A 25912-nucleotide genomic window follows, 5' to 3' on the forward strand; every position below is an offset into this window, starting at 1 on the left:
GAACCCAGTGATACTTTTGGCCTTCACAACATCCCTTGGCAATGAGTTCCACAGGCCGACTGTGTGCTGTGTGAAGAAATACTTCCTTCTGTTTGGTTTAAATCTGCTGCCTATTCATTTCATTGGTTGATTCCAGGGTTCTCCTACAACTCTCGCAGCCTCCTCCCAGCATAGGTGCAGAAGTTTCTCATCCACTCTCCTCCTATAACACCTCCACTTGCCCCTGTGAGCCCATCCCAGCTCATCTCCTGAGCTCCCTCACGCCCAGCCTCATCCCCACCCTCCTCTTCTTCATAACCTCTTGCTCTCCTCTGGCTCTTTCCCCTCACAATACGACCACGCTCTCGTCGATTTGTAGATCCCAAGGGCAGAAGGGACCGAAGTGATCATCTAGTCTGACCTCCTGAATAGCACAGACCTTCCCCCAAACAATTCCTGTTTGAACTAGAGCAGAACTTTACGCAAAACAGCCAGTCTTGATTTTAAAATGTTCAGTGATGGCAAATCCACCACGGCCCTTGGGAAATTGTTCCAATGGTTAATTATCCACTGTGTTAAAAATGTACATCTTATTTCCAGTCTGAATTTGTTTAGCTTCAACTTCCAGCCCTGGAATAGTGTTAGACCTTTCTCTGCTAGACTGAAGAGCCCATTGTCAGATATTTGTTCCCCGGGGATTAAGCTCTTTGAGTCTATCACTGTAGGGCAGGTTTCTAATCCTTTAATCATTCTCATGGCTCTTCTCTGAACCCTCTCTAATCTATCAACATCCTTCTTGAACTTTGGGCACAGACCCGGACACAGGATCCAGCAGCGGTCACACCAGGGCCACATACAGAGGTAAAAGAACCTCTTTAATCCTACTTGAGATTCCCTGTTTATACATCCCAGGATCACATTAGCTCTTCTGGCCCCTGTGTCACACTGGGAGCTCAGCTTCAGCTAATTTGATCCCCCCTCCCCAAATCTTTTTCCAAGTCACTGCTTTCATCCTGTAAGTACGGCCTCATTCTTTGTTTCTAGATGGATACATTTACATTTAGCTGTATTAAAACACATTGTTTGTTTGTGCCCCTCTTACCAAGCGATCCAGAGCAGAACAGACCTGTCCTCGTCATCATTTACAGATGTATACAGAGATACTATGTAAGGAATTTGAATATATACTGGAAATATGTTTTAAAGTCTGCATCAAGGTATTAGTCACCAGCAAAGACGAAGAACAGGTTTTGCATAAGACACGAACTAAGAAATGTGTATTTCTTTGTTGGGATGTAAATGAAGTAGCATAATCTAACACAACGGATGCTCATTTTACATACAAAGTCAAATTTTAACGAAGAGATGTGAGGTCAACAGGGAAAGCAGCATACAGGCAAAACATGTCACAGGTGGTTATCCTGTCTGTGAGGAAAGACAATGAAATTTGGGGGTACACTGAGGAGGCAAAGAAGACCCCCACCCTCATCCTGCACCTAGGAAGGAAACAGACAGTGTGTTTACATTCATTAAAAACGGATCTCAGCCAACCTTGGCTGCAGGGGACTTTGGGTTAGAGAAACTTCTTTAGACAGGAGGTTAAGCTGGTAGTTTAGTCTCTAGAAAGTGTGTTGTGCTTTTGTTTGCTATGTAACTCTTTGTTTCCAATATCCTCCCTCACCGTCTCCCAAATCTCTAGTCTTTGGTAATAAATTTATTCTTGTATCACTATCAATATATCTCAGAGAGGTGGTGTTCAGCAGCGTGCTGGCTGAGCTGAATCTTTCAAGCTGTCCTGTCCTGTTCCTTTGGGGATGGCAGCCCTGCTAATTCTGTGAGTGGTCAGTGGAGAGGGTGCTGGACTTGACAGGGGACTCTCAGAGCAGGCCAGGGGTTGGCATGTGCACAGAGACAGTGAGAGCTGCAGAGGCCTGGAGAGCAGGGCTTGTGTTGCCAGCGGCTGGTGGATTCAGGGAGCTGATTCACAGACAAGGCTGCCTCATGTTTACAGGCAGGTGGTGGTGAGGGGCCCCACAACCGTGGGACTCCTGAGGTCTCTTCCAACCCTAGTCTTCTATGATTCTGTGATCTATATTCCATAAAACCATGGTGATTGGCATTAATTACATTATCCTCCTTTAGTTCTTTATTAATCAAGTCCCAGATCCAGCTGTTCCATTATCTTGCCTGGGATCAATGTCAGGCTGACTGGCCTATAACTACGTAGGTCATCCCATTTACCCTTTTAAAATATTGGTACATTAGCTTTCTTCAAATCTTCTGGAACTTCCCCAGTGCTCCAAGACTTATTGAAAATCAACTCAAATGGCCCAACGCATTCCTCAGCCAACTCTTTTAAAACTCTTGGAGTTAAGTTATTTAGACCTGCAGTTTAAAAATGTCTAACTTTAGTAGCTGCTCTTTAACATCCTCCAGAGATACTAGTGGAATGGAAAGAGTATTATATGATATAACTACACCATCTGTTTTTTTCCCAAATACAGAACAGAAATATTTATGGAAAACGTATGCCTTTTCTGCATTAGTAGTGATAATTCTTCCTTTTAAATCTAGTAATGGACCTGTACCATTGTTGGAATTCTTTTTGTTCCTAATATACTTTAAAAACTCCTTGTTGTTCTTCTTAACTCTGCTGGCCATAGATTTCTCTTTGTGTCCCTTTGCTTCCCTTATCAATTATCTAGAGTTACAATTTATATTCATTACTATCAACTTCCCATTTTTTCCATTTGTTATAGCTGTCTTCACTTAACCTGTAACTAGGTTGGTTTTTTAACTAGTACAGACTTCTTCATTGACTGTGGAATTACAGCTTTTTGGGTATCTAGTAAAGTGTTCTTAAACAATTCCCAATTAACATTCACATTTTTCTGATTAAATTCTTCCTCCCCACTGATTTGGCTCATGCTTTTTTTCAGTGTTGTGAAACTGGTCCTTTCAAAGCATCAAGCATATATATCCCTGGTTTGGACTTTATTCTATTTGCACATTAAAACTATGATCAAGAATGATCACTTGTACCTACCCTTCCATTAATTTTCAGTTCTATGGCCAGTGCCTCTTTATCTGTTAGGATAAGGTCTAATACAGAATTCCCCCATGTTGGTGAAAACGCTTTTTGAGTTAGGAAACTGTCATCTAGGCTATTACGAAATTCCAAGGATTGTTTTAGCACTGGCAGCATGACACTTCCAGCATGTGTCACTGAAATCGAAGTGCCCTGGGACCACACAACCACACAGCTTTTTTACCTACACTTTAGAGCAGCGGTTCTCAATCCGCGGCCTGAGGGCTGCATGCAGCCCCATTACCACACAGCTGCGGCCTAGCTCAGCTGCGTGCCAAAGGCCACGGGCCCCGGCCTCCTGGCTGCCCTGCCGTGTGGTCCCTGCCCCACGCCCCACACCCCGCTCTCCACTCCTGGTTCCACTCTGTGGGGGGTCGTCTCTGGGCAGAGGGTGCTGAACAAAGGCGTTTGTGGGGGGCACTGTGGGTCTCAACCTGCGGCCCAGTTAACACTTTGTGGGCTGCATATGTACCCCACAATGATAAATAGGTTAAGATTGATCCTTAAGCGTTCAATATCATCTTCATACATGCTGGCAGTGACTTGGAAACAGGGAATACCATTTTTGACACGGAGCGTCCCTCCTCCTCCTCTCTTGCCCACTCGCTCCTCCTTGAATAGGTTAAAACCATTGATTTTAACACATCCATGGACTGGACCATGCAGCCCACGCTGTCCGGCAGGTTACACTCACCCTCACGATGTACACGCGGACCAGCACATTGATGGGGTCATTGTTTGGAATCCCCTGGAACATGCCGAAGTTGGGGTCGTATCCTGCCTCCTTGGTGATGTCATCGGGAAGCGGCACTTTGTAAACACACATGGAACCCTGGTACAAGGAAAAACACATCCCAAGTGGGATTCAGCCTGAGGACCAAGCACCCCTCCGGGCCACATTCTGATCGCCCTTATCCCAGGGTGAACCCAGAGCCACGGCGCCCTCAGCGCCAGACGTCACACCGCTGAGTTAAGCTGAGGTGGGTTCAGAGAACAAATGAGAAAATAGCATCAAGGATGGTGAGTCCTGTGAAAACAGTCCACAGTCTGATTGGCCGGGGGTGAGGGTCGCGGGAATGGCCGATACACTGAACCACTGAAAATCCGGCCAATAGCCTGCCTCTAGCTATGACGGTGACAAGGTAGGTCAAATTTTGAAGCTTCACCGAACTTGCAAGTATCCCTGTTTTATGGAATCGGAATGAGGAAAACGAAATCCAAGTGAATGAAGTCTGCAGGATGGCTGAACTGTCTAAGGCTGTCTCTTCCGTTGACCTAGCTGCGTTTATTCTGGGGGTTAGGTTGGCATAGCAATGTAGGTCAGGGTGTGGTTTTTTCACACCCTTGAACAAGGTAGCTATGTCGACATAACTTTTAAGTGTAAGCCGAGTCTCAGCATCTGCAGGTGAAAGCGCCAATTGAGAACTCCATGAAACCTAAAGCAATGGAAGGAGAGGAGAACATCTACTGATGGGCCAGAGAATCCAGGAGACACCACAGGATCTGCTGCTTTCCATGTTCCTGAACTTACAATATGAGACAGGGTGGGCAACTGCCGGCCAGTTTCTTCTGATGGAAGTTCATGGCAGTAATTATGAAAATTGCCACTGGAATTGGTTGGAAAACGTTTGTGGAAATCGTTTTCCATCAGAAATGTCTCGTTTGAATATTTGCAGAACAAAAAGTTTTGATGTTCTTGTATCAAAATTGAGTTTGATTTGAAAAAAAAAATGTAAAAGGGCCAATATCAAAATGAAACATTTTGAACACATCAGATCAAAACATTTCCATTGGCCAGACACACACTTTTTGTCAGAACTTTGGTTTGCAATAAAAATTTGTTGTTTCCTCCCAACTGGGGATGAGTTCCTCTCCCCCTCCCCAACAAATCTTACCACTTTTGGCAGGACAGAAAACCCGTTTCCCAACCAACCCTGCTTGTAACGGGCTGTGATTCAATACCCGTGTGAAATACCTTTGTGGGTGGCCAATCTCCTAAACCTTTCCTCGCTCGAGTGAGTCTTGCACAAGCTAATAGCCCCATTGGTGTCAACAGGGCTACCTGTCTGAGTCGAGAACAGACCAATGGAGGACTCACAAGACTGGCCCATAATCTGGGAAGCCTGGGGAAGGGAAGGATTTGCTGAGGGATACACTCTGGGTCTGGGCACTGGCTTTATGTGGCCACCAGCTCATGTGGATACTGCAGGAATTAAAGAGACACATCACGGACTGACTGAGGCAGGTTGTGACCAAGGGAGGGTTACCCCAAGGTGGGCAGGGCAGGCTGCGTGTTTCCACCCCTGCACTCTCCAGAAGCAGCTCTGAGCCCAGAATAGTCCTGCTGATACATCCGCTGGAGGTCTCCCATCTGTGTACTGATCTGCCTCAGCCCAGAAGAGCTTACTCGGTCTAACGGGCTAACATGCCAAGGGAGCAGGGTTGAAGGCACCGTAGCCGGGTTCAGTTGGGGTCCCTGTGAATTGATTTCTATTGTATCCGATCCATTTCCCTGCCTGCAGGAGGGTAACCCGGCTGGGCCAGACTCACCTTGAACCTGCCCACTATCCGCTCTTCCTCCGTCGTGGTTTCGTCATTGTCCCCGATCTTTCCCCGGAATAGGCTGAATGTGTGCAGCCAGTCTTCGAAGCTGTCAAACTCCATTTCCAGTTCTTTGTTGTAGACCTAGGAAGGTGGTGCGGAAAGTCGTGTGGCGCACATTCCCCGTGCCAACAGCCGCAACCCGGACGGGAGCCCAGAGCGCCCTAGGGCAGTGGGCTCCCATGTCCCATTAAATGCCGTTGGGGATTGGGCACCTAATGCTAGTAATTCCCAACCAACAGCAACAACGTGTGGGATGACTCACTGAGCCACTCCCGAGCTTCCCAGGGAACTGCAAGGCCAGACGTGGCCGCAGAAAGCAGAGAAGGAAAAGCCAGATTACAGCCCAGCTCCTCCCGTAGCCAATGCAGGTCTGCTTCCTGCAGGACCTTTCCCGGGGCTTTATCCAGTCCCTTTGTAACTGGAGCAAGTGATGGAGTTTGTCTCCATTCCCTTGGGAGACTGTGCCGCAGTGTAGCACATCTCACTGCTAGGCATGGCAGAGCCCCGAGAAACAGCCTGTGTTGAAACTAACCTTGGTTCCCCATGACCGCACAAATAACGAGAGAAACGCCAATGGCAATGACCACAGGGCTCTATTCTATTTGGGTTCTTATCTCCTCCTCCCCACATTATCTGAGCCCCTTCCAGTCCTAAGAACATAAGAATGGCCAGACTGGGTCAGACCATGGTCCATCTAGCCAGGTGTCCTCTCTCCAACAGTGGCCCGTACCAGAGCTCCATGGGGAGTGTACAGAACACCATTTATGGAGTGATCCACCCCTGTCTTGTACTTCCAGCTTCAGTCAGAGGTTTAGGGTTGCCCCAAGCTTGGGGTTGCGTCCCTGACCATCTTGGCTAATAGCCATCGATGGACCTGTCCTCCATGAGCTTATCTAGTTCTTTCTTGTGCCCAGTTATACTTTTGGCCTTCACAACATCCCATGACAATGAGTTCCACAGGTCAGTTGTGTGTTTTTGGGGAAAAAGTAACTTCGTCTGCTTTGCTTAAACCTCCTGCCCATTAATTTCGTCGGGTGATCCTTGGTTTTTGTATTGTGGGAAAGCATAAACCACACTTCTCTCGTCACCTTTGCCACATCCCTCACAATTTCATACCCTCGATCACATGCCCTCTTAGTCGTCACTTTTCTAAGCGGAACGGACCTCAATCTTTTTCGTCTCTCCTCGTCAGAAAGCCATTCCGTACCCTTGATCATCTTTGTGGCCCTTCTCCGAACCTTTCCAGTTCTGCTATATCCTTTTTGAGATGGGGCGACTAGAACGGCACTCAGTATTCAAGGTCTGGGAGCACCGTGGGTTTATAGAGTGTCTGTCTTTTCTTTTTCTATCCCTTTCCTAACAGTTCCTAACCTTCTGTTAACCTTTCTGACCGCTGCTGAGTATTGAGCAGAAGTTTTCATGGAACGATCGATGGTGACTCCAAGATCCCTTTCTCAGGTGGTAACAGCTAATTTAGAACCCATCATTGTGTCTGTAGAGTTGGGATTATTTTTCCCAGTGTGCATTACTTTGCGCCTTACCAGGTGTAGCACTTTCAGGACAAATGGCTGAGCCCATGGGCCACCAGCCCCTCCCCTGGCTGGGATCTGGCACTCACCTGAGCGGCTGGCACTCACCTTCAGCTCGTCAATCTTCTGTTTGTTCTTCTTCTCAGGAGCCTCAGGTGGCTGTTGCTGCTTCTTCTTCTTGTCCTCTTTGGGCGCCTTGACCTTCTCCTTGGTCTTTGCCTGGCCCTTGGAGCCTTTCACAGGAGAGTCATCAAGTTTGATTTCTGAGTCCAAGGGGAGAGACGGGGGGGGGGGGGAGGTGGAGATGGGAGTGGGGGTGGGATGAACACAGGACACTCAACCATGGCGGGCATGAAAGCTGACAGCCAACGGCTAAACCTAAAGCTTATGGTTCACATGGGCAACCCCCACCCCAGCAAGTCAGTCGGCACAACCTCGCCCGGGGACATAACGTCCCACTTGCTGACGGACCAGTGGTTAAATGTCCTTTTGGTCTCAGGAGCTCTCACTAAGGGCTGGATTCCCTTCTCACATGGGTGAGATCCAGGGGCAACTCCCTGGAAGTCACCATTGCTACACTGGAACAAATGAGAGGAGAATGGAGTTTTAAGTCTCAGTTGAAAGAAAAATATTGAGGGCACCTTATTTACCGCAATAGGTCTTGCCATCCCACTGCCCTTGAGCAGAGTAAGTCTCCATGCCCAGCACCCATGATGCCTTGCAGCATGGGGAACAAACCCCAGCATGGGTTGTCAGCAGGTCTGAAGCCTAGATCTTCAGCCTACAGCACAGAGCTTGACCACTGGAGCTAAAGGAGCAATCCCATTAGGTGGCAGCAGTAGTAGGCTGTTACCCTCTATGAAGAGCAGCCACGACACACACTGAACAAGTATGTTACCCAGGCAGCCAACAGAGGTTTGTTCAAAAGGGACCTGTGGACACTCTTTCCCCAGATCTAAGGTTCCCCCAGCCCCAGCCCAAAGTCTTTGGCGGTTTCCTTTTCCTTTGCTGTCTCCGTCTTGCCAACTTTCATGGCTTCTTTGCCGTGCAGATGAGAACAGACAGACTGGGACAGACAAATGCGCAGTATGAAAGAGGGAGGGTAGAGCATGCGGGGCGGAAGCTGACCGTGGCCAGGCTCCACTTGGGAATGGCTGGCAAAGACAGGGGAGGGAGGCCAGAGACACCATGCCAAGAGCAGCCAGAGTGACCTCGCGATTGGGGTGAAGAGACTGGGAGCCAGGGCTGAGCCCCGGGGGTTCTGCAGGGAGCAACCTGGTGCTTCTCATGGTGCAGAGCCCAGGGACTGAGCTGAGACCAGGCCCCTCCTCCTGACTGGCTGCTGATTCCACGCACCCCAGTACACCAATGACCAGCACCCAGGTACACCCAGGCCCTCGCTCACCCAGATGTTGGCCAAGGGCAGAGACCACATGGTAGCTGAATCGCACTGGATGCAACAGGCCACATCCCCAGCAGGTGCAAACAGTGTATCGCCGCTGATGGCAACGGGCCAGATCCACAGCTGGTGAAAATCAGCCCACCGGGGCCAGCGGAGCTATACTGACTCCCAGCAGCTGAGGGTCTGGCCCCACACGGTGAGAGGTGCAGAGCCGATGGCCCCATGACTGCAGGCTTCCTCCCCAGGGAACAGGTAGAGATGGGAGCAGCACAGCAAGCTTCCTCCTCACCAGCCACCCTGCCCGCAGCGTGATGAGCCACCCAGCGGGGAGCTAAGCGGTACCATCTATGGGCCTGCCCTGGAGCCCTACCCACATGAGCGGCCCTGCTGAAGCCAGCGGGGATTAGTTCCGTGAGTAAGGGAGAGTGGATCAGACCCTATAAGGGGACTGCTAAGAGACACCCAGTCACCCAAACATCAGTCATCCAAGGGGAACTGACCGGGGCCCAGAACTCAGAGGTGAGAGTCCCTACACCCCATTCCCGGAGCCCCCTCCTCAGCCTGATGGATTCCCGACGTACCGACTGTTTGCTGCACAGCCCGGACCGTCCTTGGCCAGTTGGACACGGCCACGGACATTCGTAGCCAGCGTGGGCTGCATTAGTTCTTCCTGCTAGTCTGAATTAATCCTCCGGTGACACATGGACGGGGCCTGCCTTTCGCAGCAGGTTACTTAACCTCAGAACCTTCATATTATTAAATAACCTAGCAAATAGGTGTGACCAGTCGGCTAGAGCAGCAATTGCAGGGATCACAACCACCCTGGGCTCTTCACCCGAGTTGTGAGTGAGATCCCATAGGGCTCGACTCCTGGAGGGGCCAGATCCACCCAGCTGGTTCTTAATGCTATGGGGAGGGGGACGGCTGGGGTGCAACTGATGTGATCAGCAATGCCTAGTGGGAAAAGCACAGGGTTGGGCGTAAGGGCTCCTGGTTCTGTTCCTGGCATCATCCACAGACTCACCGTGTGATCTTGGGAAAGTCATTTAATTGCCCCATGCCTCAGTTTACCCATTTGTGCACTGTTAGGGCAGACACCTTCGGGGGTGTGACGTGCTTGGAGATCCACAGGTGGCATGCACTAAAGACGTGCACGCCCATGTCTCGGGGCAGCCTGGCAGGGCAGGCACTGCTGTATGCTAGTCCCTAAGCTACGCTACCCTGTGAGTTGCCCACAGCCTCCCTGAAGGGAATGACGTCACACCAGCGTAACGGAGTAGGGTGCGGCCCAAGGGGATATAATACATTTGAGAAACTGGCCATCCTGCTTCCGGTATGGCTGTCCTGGGGGTGGGGGCTGGACAGGCTGGGAAAGCCTGGCACGCTGGCTTATTGTTAAGAATAATACTTTCCACTTCTATAGAGCCAAAGATCTCCGAGCGCTTCCCGCACACCAGCCAGAGGACCCCCGGGAGGAAGGGATGGGCAGAGAGACTAAGTGGCTCTCCCAAGGCCACACAGCAAGGCAATGACTCAGGACTAGACGCTAACCACTAGACCGCATTGTCTCCCTGCCATGTCACATCTAAGCCAGGCAGGCTGGGTCTGACAGACATCTGCGCCGTGATCCATCATCGCAAGATGACATGTGTCAGGTTTGGTCTCACTGAAATACGTGGTGAGACCCCAAACTGCAAGCTTGGAGCCAGAGGTACAGAATTTAGCAGAGGCTCTGATTTTGGTCTGAACTTTCCGAACCCGGAGAGAGATCTTAGCACTGAGCCCGGTTTTATCGATCTCTGCGTTGCTCTGGTAGCTGGCTTTCAAAAATTTACCCTCTGCAATCTCCAGTTCCTCCTTCTCCTCAGCTTCTGCTGCAGCCGCTTCCTGCTGCCGGAGTTGCTGGAGAGAGACAAAACGGGCAGTGAGATGCAGAGAAGGGCAGGTACAGGAACGATACATTCTATTTCCACAAATACCTTTCAGCCCGGAGCCTGCTAGAAAACACAGAAACATAGCAGCCCTGAAATGCAGCCAGCTCTGGGGTGAAGCACAGCGACTGTATAACAACACACAGTCACCGTTTAGGACAGGAAGTGAAGATCAGCTAACATTGTATGCGGAGGTTTATGCAGGCAAAATATAAGCTGGAATTTGTCCAAGACTTTAGGGATGATGCTAGATCTGGGTGAATAAAACTGATTTTTCAATTCGCTGGCCATTCTGAAAAATTTTAAATTTTTTTTTTAATGAACCAAAAATTTTTTTAAATTATTATTTTGGATCAAACAAAACAGTTTGTTTCATTTTTAAGCTTTCAGCTTTTTAATTTTTTTAAATAAAACACGTATATTTCACAATGAAAAGTCATTTTGAATCAAAAAATCTCAGAACGTGTCAGAACAAAATATTTTGATTTAAAATTTTTTTTTTGCGGGGGGGGGGTATTTTTGTTTTTTCCTGACTAAAGCAATTTAGCAAATTTGACATGAACTTGCAAAATATTCAGATTTTCAAAAATCTGGGGGTCTAGCTCTTTGTGGCAGGGACTCTCTGGGTTTGTACAGCGCCAAGCACAATGGAGGCAAAGTCTATAACTGAGACTCCTTGGTAGTACAATAATAGAAATACTAAATAATAATAGTTAACATCCATTACTGCAGTAAACAAAACAGACCAAAAAGTCCCATGGATCTTTCCTAACAACAAGCGGTCAGAAGCTCAGTTTTACTTCTGTTCCCAAATGAGACACCAGCTGCAAACTCCTCTCTCACGCCCACAAGGCAGGAAGAGAACGGAGAGGGCGTTGTGAGAAGTGAGTTGCCTCGTGTGCGAAGGAGTAAAGGAAGCTTTAAGCCACCTTAGCATCCCATAGACCTTTGGGCCCAGCCAGACAGTTGGCCAGAGCCCTGTGTAAGTTAGAGCTGACTTGAGGCTGCTCTAAGTTATGTTCTGGATGCTGGGGTGGCTCATGATGCTGGAGGCATTTACTGGCTGGGAGAGCCTTTACTTTGAAGGCCCCTGTATGCCGCAACGGGGAGTGGGCTCAGAGCGGATAAGAATCAGCGACCTAGAGATAAAAGGCTCAGTATCTCATTATCAGCTTCGATGCTTCTGCAGGGATAATGTGCATGTCCATATCCTCTGCTGGGAGCTGCTCCAGAAATGCCCAACCTTTGTGCTTAGGGACCAGATTTGCCGGGACCTTGGCACCGCTCTGGTGTCACATAGCAGCCAAGCTACTGGAGCCTGTCGGGGAATCTGGCCCTAGAATGTTAACCTGAGGAGATGGAATAGCCACTCAGCCGTGCCTGGCAGTGTGAATTCTCCCATGGGCTGGACCCCCTGCCCCCTCCCTCCCTGCCCCGCTCCTACCTCCTTCATAGTCTCAATGGAAGCAAAGTACTTGGACCACCAATCCAGCATGCTTTCGTCCGGCTCCTCTTCCTCTATCTCCTCTCCCCCTCCTTTCTTCTTCTTCTTCTTCTTCTCCTTCTCCTCTTCCGACTGCCGGGGCGCGAGGAGCACAACAGAGGGAGAGAAAGAGTGAGAGAGAAGAGGGGAGAGGCTGAAAGAGCCCTGCAGCCAAGATGGGGAAATAGATCCCTCCCAACCCATCCTGTGTACTGTTAGCTCAGGTAGGGGAAACTGAGGCACAAAGCAGTGAAGTGACTCATCCAGTCACACAGGGAGTCAGCGGCAGATTTGGTGCTGTACTTGGAGACCACAGGGCCGGCCCAGTCTTGGGACATTTTAGCTACCGCTCAGAGCCCAGCTGGGAAAAGCGGAGCCCAAAGCTGCAGAGGTCAAACCCTGAGCTCGAACCCACTGGCAAAGTCTGAGGTGTTGGGAGTGGAGGTTTGGGTTGGGGCTCCTCGCTGCTCTGAACAGCATCCATTGCCAGCCCCCTGTTCCCAGGCAGCCCGCCAAGGGCCAAACCCCACCCGCAGCACTCCTGGGGCCAGAGTCTCAGCCGGCGTCACTCCAGATTGCTCCATTGATGTCACGGAGCCTGCTGAGGGTCTGCTCTTCTCTGGGAGCTGGCGGGGGGGTGCGGGTTTGGTGGCCGTAAGAACCCCACTTGGGGCTCCCATCCATTGGGATCATGCTGGCTCTGGGCTCACCGCACCATCTACCCCACGGGTTCTCAACCATTTTCTTTCTGAGGCCCCCCGACAGGCTATAAAAAACCCATGGTCCCCGTGGGCCACAACAACTGGTTTTCTGCCTATAAAATCCAGGGCCGGCGTTAGGGGGTCACAAGCAGGGCAGTTGCCTGGGGCCCCATGCCACAGGGGCCACCACAAAGCTACCCCAGGTGGAGGGGCTCAGGGCCTCAGGCTTCAGCCCCATGCGGTGGGGCTTCGGCTTTCTGCCCTGCGCCTCAAGCAAGTCTAATGCTGGTCCTGCTTGGCGGACCCCCTGAAATCTGCTCGGGGGCCCCGGACCTCTGGTTGAGAACCACTGGTCTAGCCCCACGGCTCCAGCTGTCACTGACGCTGCTCATCACAGACGTGCACAGGAGTGGGGTCCAGTGCCCAGTGAATAGACAGGAAGGCCTCCCTTGACGTCAATGGGCTGTGGGTCAGGCCCATGCTGCGTGTGTGCCAGCTGACTCAGCTTCCCCGCCAGCCCCATAACAACACCAGCGGTGAGGGCTCTGCAGCAGGCCAAGCAAAGCCGAGGGTGGCTTGCTCAAAGGCAAGCAGAGGGCAGGGGCAAGGCAAAGCCCAGCACTTACCATGTCAACCTTCACCACCGCGTCGGAGTTCTGCCGCCCGGAACGAGAGGGAACAGGGGAGAACATACCGTCAGCAACGAGCCAGGACGCACCTCTGTGCTTTGCCCACACATGCATGACACCCACCCACAATGGGGTGGGAACAGAGACGCACGACACCCCCCCCCCCAAAGAAACGAACAAGGCGTCTGATGTTCTGAAATTAACAACTGCAATTAATAAAACTGAAAAGGCATGGACACCTCGAGGGAAAGTTTGGAAGATGATCCGTTGGGAGACGCTTCTTCTCCTGCTCTGCCAGTTAAATATCACAGTGCTAGATAGCAGGGTGATGGGCTCAGGAGAAATGCCTGGATCCACAGAGCACATACAGGCATTTTCCCCTTCTTCAGCTGCGCATGCCGGTTTGTTATTGTAGGGTTGCTGGTGAGGGGTACCCTGGTTTGTATACGTGCTAGACTGTGCATGCCAGGTTATTATTGTAGGGTTGCTGGTGAGGGTACCCTGGTTTGTATATGGGCTGGACTGTGCATGCCGGGTTATTATTGTAGGGTTGCTGGTGAGGGGTACCCTGGTTTGTATATGGGCTGGACTGTGCATGCCAGATTATTATTGTAGGGTTGCTGGTGAGGGGTACCCTGGTTTGTATACGGGCTGGACTGTGCATGCCGGTTTGTTATTGTAGGGTTGCTGGTGAGGGGTACCCTGGTTTGTATACGGGCTGGACTGTGCATGCCGGTTTGTTATTGTAGGGTTGCTGGTGAGGGGTACCCTGGTTTGTATACGGGCTGGACTGTGCATGCCGGTTTGTTATTGTAGGGTTGCTGGTGAGGGGTACCCTGGTTTGTATACGGGCTGGACTGTGCATGCCGGTTTGTTATTGTAGGGTTGCTGGTGAGGGGTACCCTGGTTTGTATACGGGCTGGACTGTGCATGCCGGTTTGTTATTGTAGGGTTGCTGGTGAGGGGTACCCTGGTTTGTATACGGGCTGGACTGTGCATGCCGGTTTGTTATTGTAGGGTTGCTGGAGAGGGGTACCCTGGTTTGTATACGGGCTGGACTGTGCATGCTGGTTTGTTATTGTAGGGTTGCTGGAGAGGGGTACCCTGGTTTGTATACGGGCTGGACTGTGCATGCCGGTTTGTTATTGTAGGGTTGCTCATGCACACTGGTGTGGGGTAGCCTGGTTTGTACGCATGTTGCGCTGAGCGTGCCGGCCTGTTACTCTTTGAAGCAGAATTCCAATATCTATGTGCTCTCAGTCCCGAACGGGGGCTCTCTCTGCAGGTAGCACTGTGTGCATCCACCCAGGCCAGCGTGGGGGCCAGCCTGCGCCTTTCACTCAGGGCATCAGTTTGGTGGCACGTCCCACCAGATGGGTGGCCCCTGCTTTGGGTGGAGCACCCCCTGGCGGTCTGTAGCATTGCAAAGAAACACACCGCTCATGGAACGAGCTTGGCCGCTCGGATACTCACAGCCTCCAACTTCACCATGGTCTCCATCTTCTTGATGGGCACCTCCGGCTCCATGCTGATGACAATTTCACCTGGGAGGCGATAGTACGGGCCTCTGTTTGCCAGGGCCAAATAGCCGTTGAGCAGTTTAGCTGGACAGAGGACAGAGAGAGAGAGAGAGAGAGGCAGAGAAGAGCCAGTGTAGAGGAGACCCGAAGAGATCAGAAAGCAGGAATGCGAGGGAGGCGGGTGATGGGGAAGAGAGACAAGAAATGGGAACTGTCCCGGAAACAAGAATCAGAGAAAAGGAAACACCTGCCCTCAAAGGAAAACCCAACTCAGCCGGAGTCGCTGTCAGGGGACGGGCCACATGGATGGCATTCACACCAGCAATACCAGCTAGGACACACGTGGATGAGTGAGAATTTCATGCTGGAGCACGGAGCTGGGGGGACGGCCTGGGGGACGGGCAGCTTCTACCTATCCACAGCACAGGTGCCGTGTGGACGGAGGCATCGTCCGCTGCTGATGCTGCCCCATCCCAACCCAGGGGGGCTAGGAAGCGAGAGAGGAGTTCAGTCCCCTTGGCCTCTCGGCTGAGGCCACTGTGGCCTCGCTAAGGAGGAGCCTGCGTGGCTGTGCAAGAGGTCGCCTTTGCCCCTCTAATCCCTGGGGTTATTTCTTCCTCCCGTGGTGCCATCGGCACGCACGGAGCTTTCCTACGCGGCCCCTGCCCCGGCGCCGAGTGGAGATGCTGCGGCTGTAGGGAACTGGGCCTGCACCGGTCCAGAGCTGGGCTGTGTGATCGGGGCCTGGGTGGGTTCCACAGGGATACTGACGCCTTTGGTAGATATCGTCCCGCTGAACAAGCCCGTGAATCTCCCACCCATCCGACCCCCTGTCCCTTGCTCTGACCCGATGCTCCCACCCGGGAGCCCTGCCGGGCTCTCGGCCTGCCCTCTGCTCAGTTAGACGCTTTAAGGAGCAGGAAACACCGCATCATAGAATCATAGAATATCAGGGTTGGAAGGGACCTCAGAAGGTCATCTAGTCCAACCCCCTGCTCAAAGCAGGACCGATCCCCGACTAAATCATCCCAGCCAGGGCTTTGTCAAGCCTGACCTTAAAAACTTCTAGGGAAGGAGATTCCACCACCTCCCTAGGTAACGCATTCCAGTGTTTCACCACCCTCCTAGTGAAAAAGATTTTCCTAATATCCAACCTAAATCTCCCCCACTGCAACTCCTTGTTCTGTCATCTGCTACCACTGAGAACAGTCTAGAGCCATCCTCTTTGGAACCCCCTTTCAGGTAGTTGAAAGCAGCTATCAAATCCCCCCTCATTCTTCTCTTCTGCAGGCTAAACAATCCCAGCTCCCTCAGCCTCTCCTCATAACTCATGTGTTCCAGACCCCTAACCATGTTTGTTGCCCTCCGCTGGACTCTTTCCAATTTTTCCACATCCTTCTTGTAGTGTGGGGCCCAAAACTGGACACAGTACTCCAGATGAGACCTCACAAATGTCGAATAGAGGGGAACGATCACGTCCCTCGATCTGCTGGCAATGCCCCTACTTATACAGCCCAAAATGCCATTGGCCTTCTTGGCAACAAGGGCACACTGTTGACTCATATCCAACTTGTCGTCCTGTCTATCACTCTCTGCCCATCCCTGCCCGGCTCGGTAGCCGGCTGGGGCTCACACGCAGCCCAGGGCGTCCGCCCCTCGACTGGTACCTGCAGTGTTCCAGTGCTGGGATTTCTTGTCCGGGGGCCGGTGGATGAACCTCCGCAGGGAGCTGACGGCGTGGGAGCCCACCAGCGTGTACCGGCCAAAGGCCCGGCAGTCCACCACCCGGATGTTCAGGGGTGGGTGGAGCAGCTCGTTCTCTGGGAGATCCTGGAAGGGAACGGTCCCCGTTGCAGGGGGTCAGGGGTTATTTTCGGGGAGGGGATAAGCCTCCTTCCTGGCTCAGACCAGGATCCCATCAGAGGGTGAATGCTAATTCAGTTTCCTTCCCCAGCCAAGCAGGACTCACTGCCAGCAGGGGAAGGGCAGCTCTCAAAGGACCCCTGGGTTTGGGCCCCTCTCTTGGCAGGGGAGAAGGGGATTGCTTTCCAGTGGGGGAGAGCGCAGGGCCCCAAATCACGCGAGTAGGGGATGGGGCCCTACTAACCGGCCTATGTTAATAGAGGCAAAGTGCCAGTTGGTGCCTTCGTGACATGGCGCTGCGTCAACACTGCCAAACAGAGCCCCGCAGCCCTTATCGGCCCAGTGGGGAAACTGAGGCAAAGAGGGTCAGTGACTTGCCCATGGCCACCCAGGGAGTCGCTGCCCAAGTCAGGATAAGAACTCAGGAAGGAGCTGGATCCCAGGCTAGCGCAAAGGCCACTAGCTCCCCCACCCAGACCAGCTGCTCCTGCTGGACCCCCCTGGGCTCCCAACCCTAGCCCTGCCCAGGAGGGGTCGGAATGGCCTCTCCCCGGCCAGGCAGGGCTCAGCTATCCCCCCTCCCCCGAAGCAGGCTGGACTCACCACTTCAAACCACTTGACCAGGGTGCTGAAGTTGGGGTTTTTCTTGTAGTTCTGGATCAGGGCCGACTGGACGCCCTTGCCAGCGCACTCGATGTCCACGCGGGGCCGGTCCACCTGGGCCAGGTTCACCCGCTTCAGGTCCCGCAGGCCCCAGAACAGGATCTGGGCCGAAGGGAAGGTGCCGAGGTGAGGAGCGGAGAGCCGCCCACGGCCTGTGTCTGACATCCGGAGGTGGCACTGGGAGCTGGCGCAAGGGGCCGGAGTGCCCATGGTAAATGGCCGTGGTGTGATATCGGCTGGGGAATCACAGCCCCCGGGCTGCCTGGCCCTGGCTGAGAGCCTCCCCTTCTGACATCCAGCAGTGGAGCAAGCTTCCCTGCTCTCCAGCCATGCCAGGGTACCCAGCGCTGAGTCTGGACCACGCCCCAAACATTATAATGGGCTCTCCTAAGCACCCCCAGCCCCAGCTGAAACAGCCCCACATTGCCTCTGCCATGCAATTCGGACGTAGCCATTTGTGCTGCTTATTGACACCATTGTGAACCCAACCACCAAAAGCCAGCGACCCAGGAAGCAGCCGGGACTGTGGATGAGCAGCATCCCCGGGGTTCTTACCTCCACTCTGTATTTACTCAGCACAGGTCGGATCCCCAAGGGCACCGGCAGGATGGGACCCTGCTCCGTGTCTGTCGGCCCATCGATCGGAGGCAGGTCCGACTTGCCAGCCGGGCCGATCTGGAAGAGACACAACACCGATTAGGAGCCGCTCCATCGAAACGCCGCACAAGCGTCCAGCCAGCGCCTCCTTCGCCAGTTCCCCCGTGCCCGGTCGGGACAGGAGGGTTTTACATTCCTGCATTCGCTCCTCAGCGTGCATTGCTCCATGCCCAGATGACTGAAGCCATCCCAAGTGAGGAGCACTGAGGAGATGAGGTTCAGCTCCAAGACACCCCGTCCTCACAGACATGCAGCTAAAACCCCGCCAGGCAGCTCCCCGGCATGGTGCTACGAGACATGCTCCTCTGTGCGTGGCATGCACTCTCAGGGCTGCACCCCCAAACAGAGGCGATTGGCCCCCGGCTGGCTCTCAAACCTGGGACCCTCATGGCTGAAAGAGGCAACTCTACTGTTTGATCTGCAGGAGACTTGCCCGTTGGCACCTGCCGCGATAGCACCGGTGTACTAGAGTTGGCAAGAGGCAGGCCAGCGGGCAGTGTTAGCACCGGGCGTCTTTACCAGCGCGGGTGATTAACCACTGGAAGAAACACCCAAGGGAAGGGGTGGATTCGCCTTCCCTGGGCGTCTCCCAGTCCAGGCTGGCTGCCTGTCCGGGAGGCACGCTAGCCAAGCGCAAGTCATTGGGGTCCGTCCAGGGGTGACTGGGTGAAATGCCAGGAGCAGACCCCACCCCAACATGCTGCCCCCTGCTGGCCCATTCATCAGCACAGGCCTCACCCCAGCCAGCGGGAAGCGGGGACTTGCTGAGCGAGGACTTAGCCTAGACCCACTGCTGCACCTCCACCGGGAGAGCCTGCAGGCTGAGCTGGTAGGGGCTGTGCTCACCCGTCTCTCCTGGGAGCGTCTCCAGCTCACACCCGTGGTGATACACGAGCCACATCCAGCACCCCACATTGCCGGCGCAGCTCCCAGTGCCGTGGGGAGGGGGCTCGCCCAGGGTGGAATTATCTGCTACCTCGCTCCATGGGCTGGGCTCTTACCTGGAGCAGCTCGAAGGCGGCCAGCAGGTCCCCGGCCGTGGAGTTGCCCCGGTAGATCTGGTAGTACTCCAGCTGGGGCGGGAAGCGCGGGGGGCCGTAGTCCTCGTCCGACATCTTCACCACCGGCTTGGCAAAGGTGCGGCCCATGAAGTCCGCCTTGCCCTGGAAAGGCAGGGAGAGAGCTTGGGCATGTTCCAGGAGGCTACTTCCCACCCCCCAGCCCAGCCCCATCGCTCCCCCCAGCCTGGGCGGGCAGGTTTGGGCGGAAAGCTGATCGGCAAGTGGATCGAGAGGAAGAGATTGCAGGACTCTCTGAATCAAGAGATTCTGCCCGGTTCTCCAGGGGTCTGTGGATGCCAGGGTCACTTCATGGCTGGCACCTCCTTATTATATCGTGACCCCTGGCCCCTATGTGTGGGAAGCCCTGTGCTGGAACAGCCAGGGGGCTGCAGGTAGGGACTGAGGGGCCTCGGCAAAGCTGGGGGACAGGGGTTGATAGCAGGGGGCTTGAGGTCAGGAGGGAGGGGCATTGGCAGAGCTGGGGGACAGGAGTGGATAGCCGGAGGCTGTGGGTCGGTATTGAGGGGCATTGGCAGAGCTGGGGGCCAGGAGCAGACAGCAGGGGGGCTGTGGGTCGGGATTGAGGTGCTGTGCAGCGGTAAAGGCCTGACTACCGTCTCCCTGCCTTCGGCCTCACAGTCGCTGGCTCTCTCTCACATCAGCAGGAAATTTCAGCCTCTCCGTGCCACTGAAGCAGCCTGTAACAAGCAGCACCGGCTGTATAATTGCCCCAGCCCTGGTGTTCTGCAGCTTCTTCCTTCTGCGTGGGAGGTGGTGCCCGGGGGTAGTTAGGGAGGGTGCCGGGGGAGAAGTGGCTCTCCACAGCCAACACCAACACGGTGTGTGCCCGTGACTAATCCTCCACCCCAGTCCCCGGCACTGTGCTCCCAGCGGGCCGGGCCGGGGCACTCCCTCACCACCGTGTCCTGGTCGTAGATCTCAATGACGATAATGGGGGGGTCGTCCCGCATCTCGTGGGCCTCTCCGTAGAGCTCCACGTTGTCGAAGACCAGCAGCTGGTCCCAGGTCGGGCACAGCGTCTCGTTGAGCACCTGGAGGAGCAGGAAGGGGAAATAGCACCGGGGCTGTAGTTAGAGGGAGGAGAGGGGCAGACGGACTCTCCTGGTACTTCCCACACCAACCCATTGGATATACAAGATGGCTGCTTTAAAATTATTGTGGCGAGAAGGCGGGTCCCGGAGCTGGGAAGCCTGGAGGCAATCTCGTCCCAGCTGGCAGAGCTTTGCCTGTGTAGGGTGAGCCTTGGCCACATGGTGAAGGCCCCAAGTGAAGGAGAAGTGAGGTCTAGTGGCTGAAGCACAGTGCTGGGAGCTCCCCAGAGCTCCGACACTGACTCTCTGTCTGACCTCAGGCAGGTCACTTAGTCTGCTCGTGTATCAGTTTCTCTCCATGTAAAGTGGGGATCACGACAGGTACCCCCAGGGGAGTTGTCAGGATCAGTCATTTGGTGCATGTCCAACAGCACCCAGCAGGGTTCAAACCCCTGATCTTTACAGCCCCAGTGCAGCCCTCCCTGGCTTGAGCTAAAAGGGAATCTCCATCAGCTAGCAGCACTAAGTAAACTATTATCCCGCCGTGGGCCAGGCCCAGAGGGGCACCTCTCGCTCTTTGCCAGCGTGTTATACGTCCGGGCAGCACTTGATGTGCGGTGTTTTCATTACCCCTCCCGCTTCCACCAGGGTTGCTGCAGTCTGGCGGCCCAGAAATTCAGCCCAGCGAGTTCAGATGCAAACCCGCCCACCTCCCCATCCCCGGTTTAGGGACCTGTCTCTTACCTCAGTGCACTGGCCCTGGGTGATGAAGAAAACCCGGGCAAAGGGGTCGGAGAGGCCGCTGCTGTCTGCGGCGAACAAGCTCCGGGCCTGGTACATGTGGGCTCGGAGCTGGAACACCTGCTTCTCTGGGAGGAAAGGAAGGGGTGAGACTCCCGTAGCAGGCAGCACCAGAGATGTCCTGAGCCGCGGAGCTCAGAGCAGGACACTCCGGGGCATTCGGGGCAGGGATTAGCATGGACACCGGGGAGAGATGCACAACGTGGCTCCAAACTTGCCCGGGACCTGGGCGGTTTCCGTCTCTGGGCTGGGGCTGCTCCGGATGGAGTGGTGCATGCGGGACGCGCAGCACGCTGGGGCTGCCTTGCAGATTTCCACTGCACAGATTTCCTGCGCTGTGGCCTCTCCTGACCCGTGGCTGATGGGCTCAGTAGGGACGGGCCACGTGGGGCAGGAAGGGGACCAGAAGGACAGTCTCCCCGCAGGCTTCCTGTGGGGCAGCACGGCTCCCCACACCAGGCTGCCATCAATCCCCGCGTGGCCCTGGGAGTGACTCCAGGGTCTAGCCCAGCCGGCAGCAGCCGCCAGCCCTCGCCCAGCACGGGCCCCCAGGAGCAGCACCCGAGGGAGCAGAGGGAGAGCGGGCAGCTCTTACTCGTGTAGAGGAGGCTGATGGGTGGGAAGGCCTGGAGGCCGAGGCCCTTGCTGGCTTTCTTCTCCTCAAAGCCGCAGGGCAGGCCACTCAGGAAGTCCTTGCATTGCTTGTTGAGGCCCAGCCACAGGTAGATCTCCATCTTGGCCTGCACCGTCCAGCCGGCCGGCCCGAAGCCCCTCTTCCCGGGCAGCTGGGCACAGGAAGAGAGCTTCAGCTGGGGCATAGGGCACACCAGACCAGACCCATCTCCTGCCCTACGGGGTCAGGCCCACCATGCCATTCAGCCCACTCTCCACCTCCTGCCCTATGGGGTCAGACCCACTGCACCATCCAACCCACCCTGCACCTCCTGCCCTATGAGGTCAGAACCACTGCACCATCCAACCCACCCTCCACCTCCTGCCCTATGGGGTCAGACCCACCGCGCCATTCAACCCACCCTCCACCTCCTGCCCTATGGGGTCAGACCCACCGCGCCATTCAACCCACCCTCCACCTCCTGCCCTATGGGGTCAGACCCACCGCGCTGTCCAACCCACCCTCCACCTCCTGCCCTATGGGGTCAGACCCACCGCGCTGTCCAACCCACCCTCCACCTCCTGCCCTATGGGGTCAGACCCACCGCGCTGTCCAACCCACTCTCCACCTCCTGCCCTATGGGGTCAGACCCACCGCGCTGTCCAACCAGCAGCCACCTCCTGCCCTGTGGGCTCAGAGCCACCTGGCATTTTTCATTGTCTTCCCCACCTACCCCTGTTGCGTGTAACCTAGCAGGAGGCCTCCCACGCTTACAGCTCAGGTTCTGGTACCGCACCTACAACAGCCCCCAGTACCTGACACTCGGCTCCTTCCTGCCCTTCCCCCAGCCTCTATGCACCTCCCCTGCCTCTTTTCACCCGCCCCTCTTCCTCCTGTCTCTCTCTCCATCCCCCCGTCTTGCATGGGCCGTGGTGGCTCCATCCAAGCACAGGCTGGTTACCCTCAGGAAGACGGTCTTCACTTTGGCACAGTCCTTGCCGGTCTCCTCGTCCACGATGGAGTACAGGATGTCCTTGGAGGGGATGCGGGCGTAGGCGATGCGCTTGCCGTTGCTCATCATCCAGATGAAGATGTCGGGGATGCTGTGCTGTGGCTGCGAACCCCAACAAGGCCCCGCTCAACACGGCGGGCGTAGCCAGGTGCCCTTCTCCCACCTGCTCTCCCCTCATTCCTGACACTGACTGAGGCCCCAGGGGATGGACTTGTCTAGTGTCTCCCTGGGCTCACTCACTGTAGGGTCCCCCACTCCCTTCCTTAGGGACGGTTTTAAGCCTCCCCGGGTGGATTCATAGATTCCCAGGCCAGACGGGACCAGTCTGGCCTCGTACAGAGCATCCAGGCCGTGGGACTGCCCTGAATTAATTTCAGGAGGCCTGACTGGCCCTCAGGGTCATTAGCAGAGGGGTGCTGTGATGTTATTGACATAATCTGGGACGTATAGATCATTGTTGCAACCAAGGCCCTATAGTGGCATCAAATCTTGTATAAAGGGGGTCAAATAAGGTGTCTAAGATGAGGTTATGGTTTGCTGGTTATGATTATGCTGTCTCTGGGCATGTATCATTTTTGTATTTAAAGTTATAAGTATTGGCTCTAGACTGTCTGTAGTTCAAACTTGTGCTCTGCTTCTGGGTGACACCCCAGACAAGTTGGTGTCAGCTCTGCCTAGCCTGCTGGAAGGCCCATTAAGGACCATCAGCTGTACAGCTGACCCATTGAGAGAAGGCAGACACGCCTGGGGACTCAGCCAGGTGTGCAGGGACCTGCCTAGGGACCGAACGCTGAGGTGTTTCCAGGCCATGTGAGGGGCAGCTTGTCCTTGGGACAAAGAAAGAGAGGCCACATGGCAAGAGACTATAGAAAGCTGCTGCAGCTCCTCCATCTGGTCTTCAATCCTGCTTCCGACCTCTGGAGGGACTTTGCTACAAACGGAAGCTCTACACAAAGGACTGAATGACCCATCCCAGCTGGGGATGTTCTCCAGAGACTTGATCTGAACCTGCCGTTTATTCCATCCCTGCTACAAGCCTGAACCAAGAACTTTGCCATTACTGTATGTAATTGATTCCATTTAACAAATTCTAGCTCTCATCTGTATCTTTTCCTTTTATGAATAAACCTTTAGATTTTAGATTCTAAAGGATTGGCAACAGCGTGATTTGTGGGTAAGATCTGATTTATTTATTGATCTGGGTCTGGGGCTTGGTCCTTTGGGATCGAGAGAACCTTTTCTCTTTTACTGGGGTATTGGTTTTCATACCCATTCGTCCCCATAACGAGGGGCACTGGTGGGGATACTGGGAAACTGGAGTGTCCAAGGGAATTGCTTGTGTGACTTGTGGTTAGCCAGTGGGGTGAGACCAAGTCTTCTCTGTTTGGCCGGTTTGGTTTGCCTTGGTGTGCACAGAAACCCCAGCCTTGGGCTGTAACTGCCCTGCTTCAAGCAATTTGTCCTGAATTGGCACTCTCCGTGGGGTCCCGCCAGAACCAGCATCGTTACAGGGGCAGCACACAGATCTCACGCCACGGTGAGGCCTCAAGGAGCTTTAACTCTCTGGCTGTGCCCCCAGCAGCAGACTGTGTGTATAGTAAATCTGGGAGGAAATCAGAGTTTCCATCTCGTGGGACGTTCCAATATTCCATCCTTTGTTTTTGCCCCAAATTGACATTTTAATTCGGAAATGTCCAAACGTACTGTTTTTATTGGCTTGGTTTGATAATGAACTGCCCGAGCTGCCCAGGGCCTCAGGGGAGTTCATAGATTCAGAAAAATCAAGGCCAGAACAGACCATTGTGATCAGTGAGACTGACCTCCCGTATGACACAGGCCAGAGACCTGCCCCATAGTAATCCCCAGAACAGATCTTTTAGGAAAACATCCAATCTTGATTTAAAACTTGTCCATTTTATCCACATCCTTCCTGAATTGTGGGCACCAGATGTAATTCAGTCACATTCTTCTCTGTCGGCTGAGCTCCCTGGCCAGACTACATTTCCCATGATACACTGCAGCCACGGAACTCTGGCACCTCAACCAGAGGGGGCACTGTGGTGCATCATGGGAAATATACTCCACCCAGGGAGCCTGGTCCATAGAGGAGAATGGGAACACGAGGCACCAAAATTAGAACTCCCATGAGGCACCAACAAACCGAAATGTTTTGACCCCGCCGTGAAACAATTCTGCATAATGGGAATTTTCCCAGGGAAAATGTTGGTTTGGTGGAAGCTGCATTTTCCATTGGAAAATATTTGAATGGAAAATTCCTGGTGAGCTCTCCTACATAGGGCTGCTACAGCCCCTCTCCTGGGTGGAGTCTCATGCTGTCAGGAGCAGGGACCAGGCTGCCTCCGCTGGCCGGTTTACAGACAGACCTTCAGCCCTCTTCCAGGCTGGTGATTAATGAGAGTTATTAATGTCATCCCCGTTTTCACAGCACCACTCCCTGCACTCTCTGAGTCCTCTCCTGAGCTCCATTCTGTTCAACAGCTCCCAGCCCCCATTCAGCCGCAAGCCTCCCCACCAATTCTCCCCCTTCGGGCCAAGCCTATCACAGGGCAGAATTGGCTGCGTGTAACCCACGTTAACACTGTATGACTCTTTGTCCCCCTCTAGCAGCTGGTACATATGAAGAGCTTCCTGGAGGCTAATAGCTCAGGTGCTAGCGGCTCATGCATTTACCTGCAGAGGTTCCAGGTTCAATCCCTGCAGAAGACCCAGCCGTTGCTACCTGCCCATTCAAATCAACCAATGCACTTGTGTACTGTAGGAAAGTCAACGAGGCCCAGACACCAGCATGGGTATCATAAGAACATGAGAACGGCCATACCGGGTCAGACCAAAGGTCCATCCAGCCCAGTGTCCTGTCTCCCAACAGTGGCCAGTGCCAGGTGCCCCAGAAGGAATGAACAGAACAGGGAATCATCCAGTGATCCATCCCCTATCGCCCATTCCCAGCTCCTGGCAAACAGAGGCTAGGGACACCAGCCCTGCCCATCCTGGCTGATAGCCATTGATTGGACCTATCCTCCATGAACTTATCTAGTTCTCTTTGGAACCCTGTTATAGTCTTGGCCTTCACAGCATCCTCTGGCAAACAGCTTCACAGGTAGACTGTGTGTTGTGTGAAGAAATACTGCCTTTTACTTGTTTTAAACCTGCTGCCTATTCATTTCATTTGGTGACCCCTAGTTCTTTTGTTATGAGAAGGAATAAATATCACTTATCTACTTTCTCACGATTTTATAGACCTCTATCATATCCTCCCTTAGTCGTCTCTTTTCCAAGATGAAAAGTCCCAGTCTTACTAAACTC

General features: G+C 53.8%; 1 protein-coding gene across 7 annotated transcripts in view; it reads right to left on the reverse strand.

Moving 5' to 3' along the window:
- OTOF (otoferlin) overlaps positions 1 to 25912 on the reverse strand; it is a 198887-nt gene that overhangs the window by 11684 nt on the left and 161291 nt on the right. For 5 of the 7 annotated variants that reach the window (XM_048846042.2, XM_048846044.2, XM_048846043.2 and 2 more), the window contains 15 exons: positions 22538 to 22690; positions 21559 to 21748; positions 20907 to 21031; positions 20028 to 20162; positions 19051 to 19212; positions 17948 to 18067; positions 17333 to 17494; positions 16534 to 16696; positions 14820 to 14950; positions 13344 to 13373; positions 11978 to 12109; positions 10438 to 10504; positions 7309 to 7433; positions 5618 to 5752; positions 3762 to 3899 (listed from right to left, as the gene is read on the reverse strand). In XM_048846042.2, the coding sequence (XP_048701999.2) occupies positions 3762 to 3899; positions 5618 to 5752; positions 7309 to 7433; positions 10438 to 10504; positions 11978 to 12109; positions 13344 to 13373; positions 14820 to 14950; positions 16534 to 16696; positions 17333 to 17494; positions 17948 to 18067; positions 19051 to 19212; positions 20028 to 20162; positions 20907 to 21031; positions 21559 to 21748; positions 22538 to 22690 (1968 nt within the window). The remainder of the gene's footprint in view (positions 1 to 3761; positions 3900 to 5617; positions 5753 to 7308; positions 7434 to 10437; positions 10505 to 11977; positions 12110 to 13343; positions 13374 to 14819; positions 14951 to 16533; positions 16697 to 17332; positions 17495 to 17947; positions 18068 to 19050; positions 19213 to 20027; positions 20163 to 20906; positions 21032 to 21558; positions 21749 to 22537; positions 22691 to 25912) is intronic. The other 2 variants (XM_048846046.2, XM_048846045.2) reach the window with 1 other exon arrangement.

This window comes from Caretta caretta, chromosome 3, assembly GCF_965140235.1.
Source record: "Caretta caretta isolate rCarCar2 chromosome 3, rCarCar1.hap1, whole genome shotgun sequence".
NCBI classification, from domain to species: Eukaryota; Metazoa; Chordata; order Testudines; family Cheloniidae; genus Caretta; species Caretta caretta.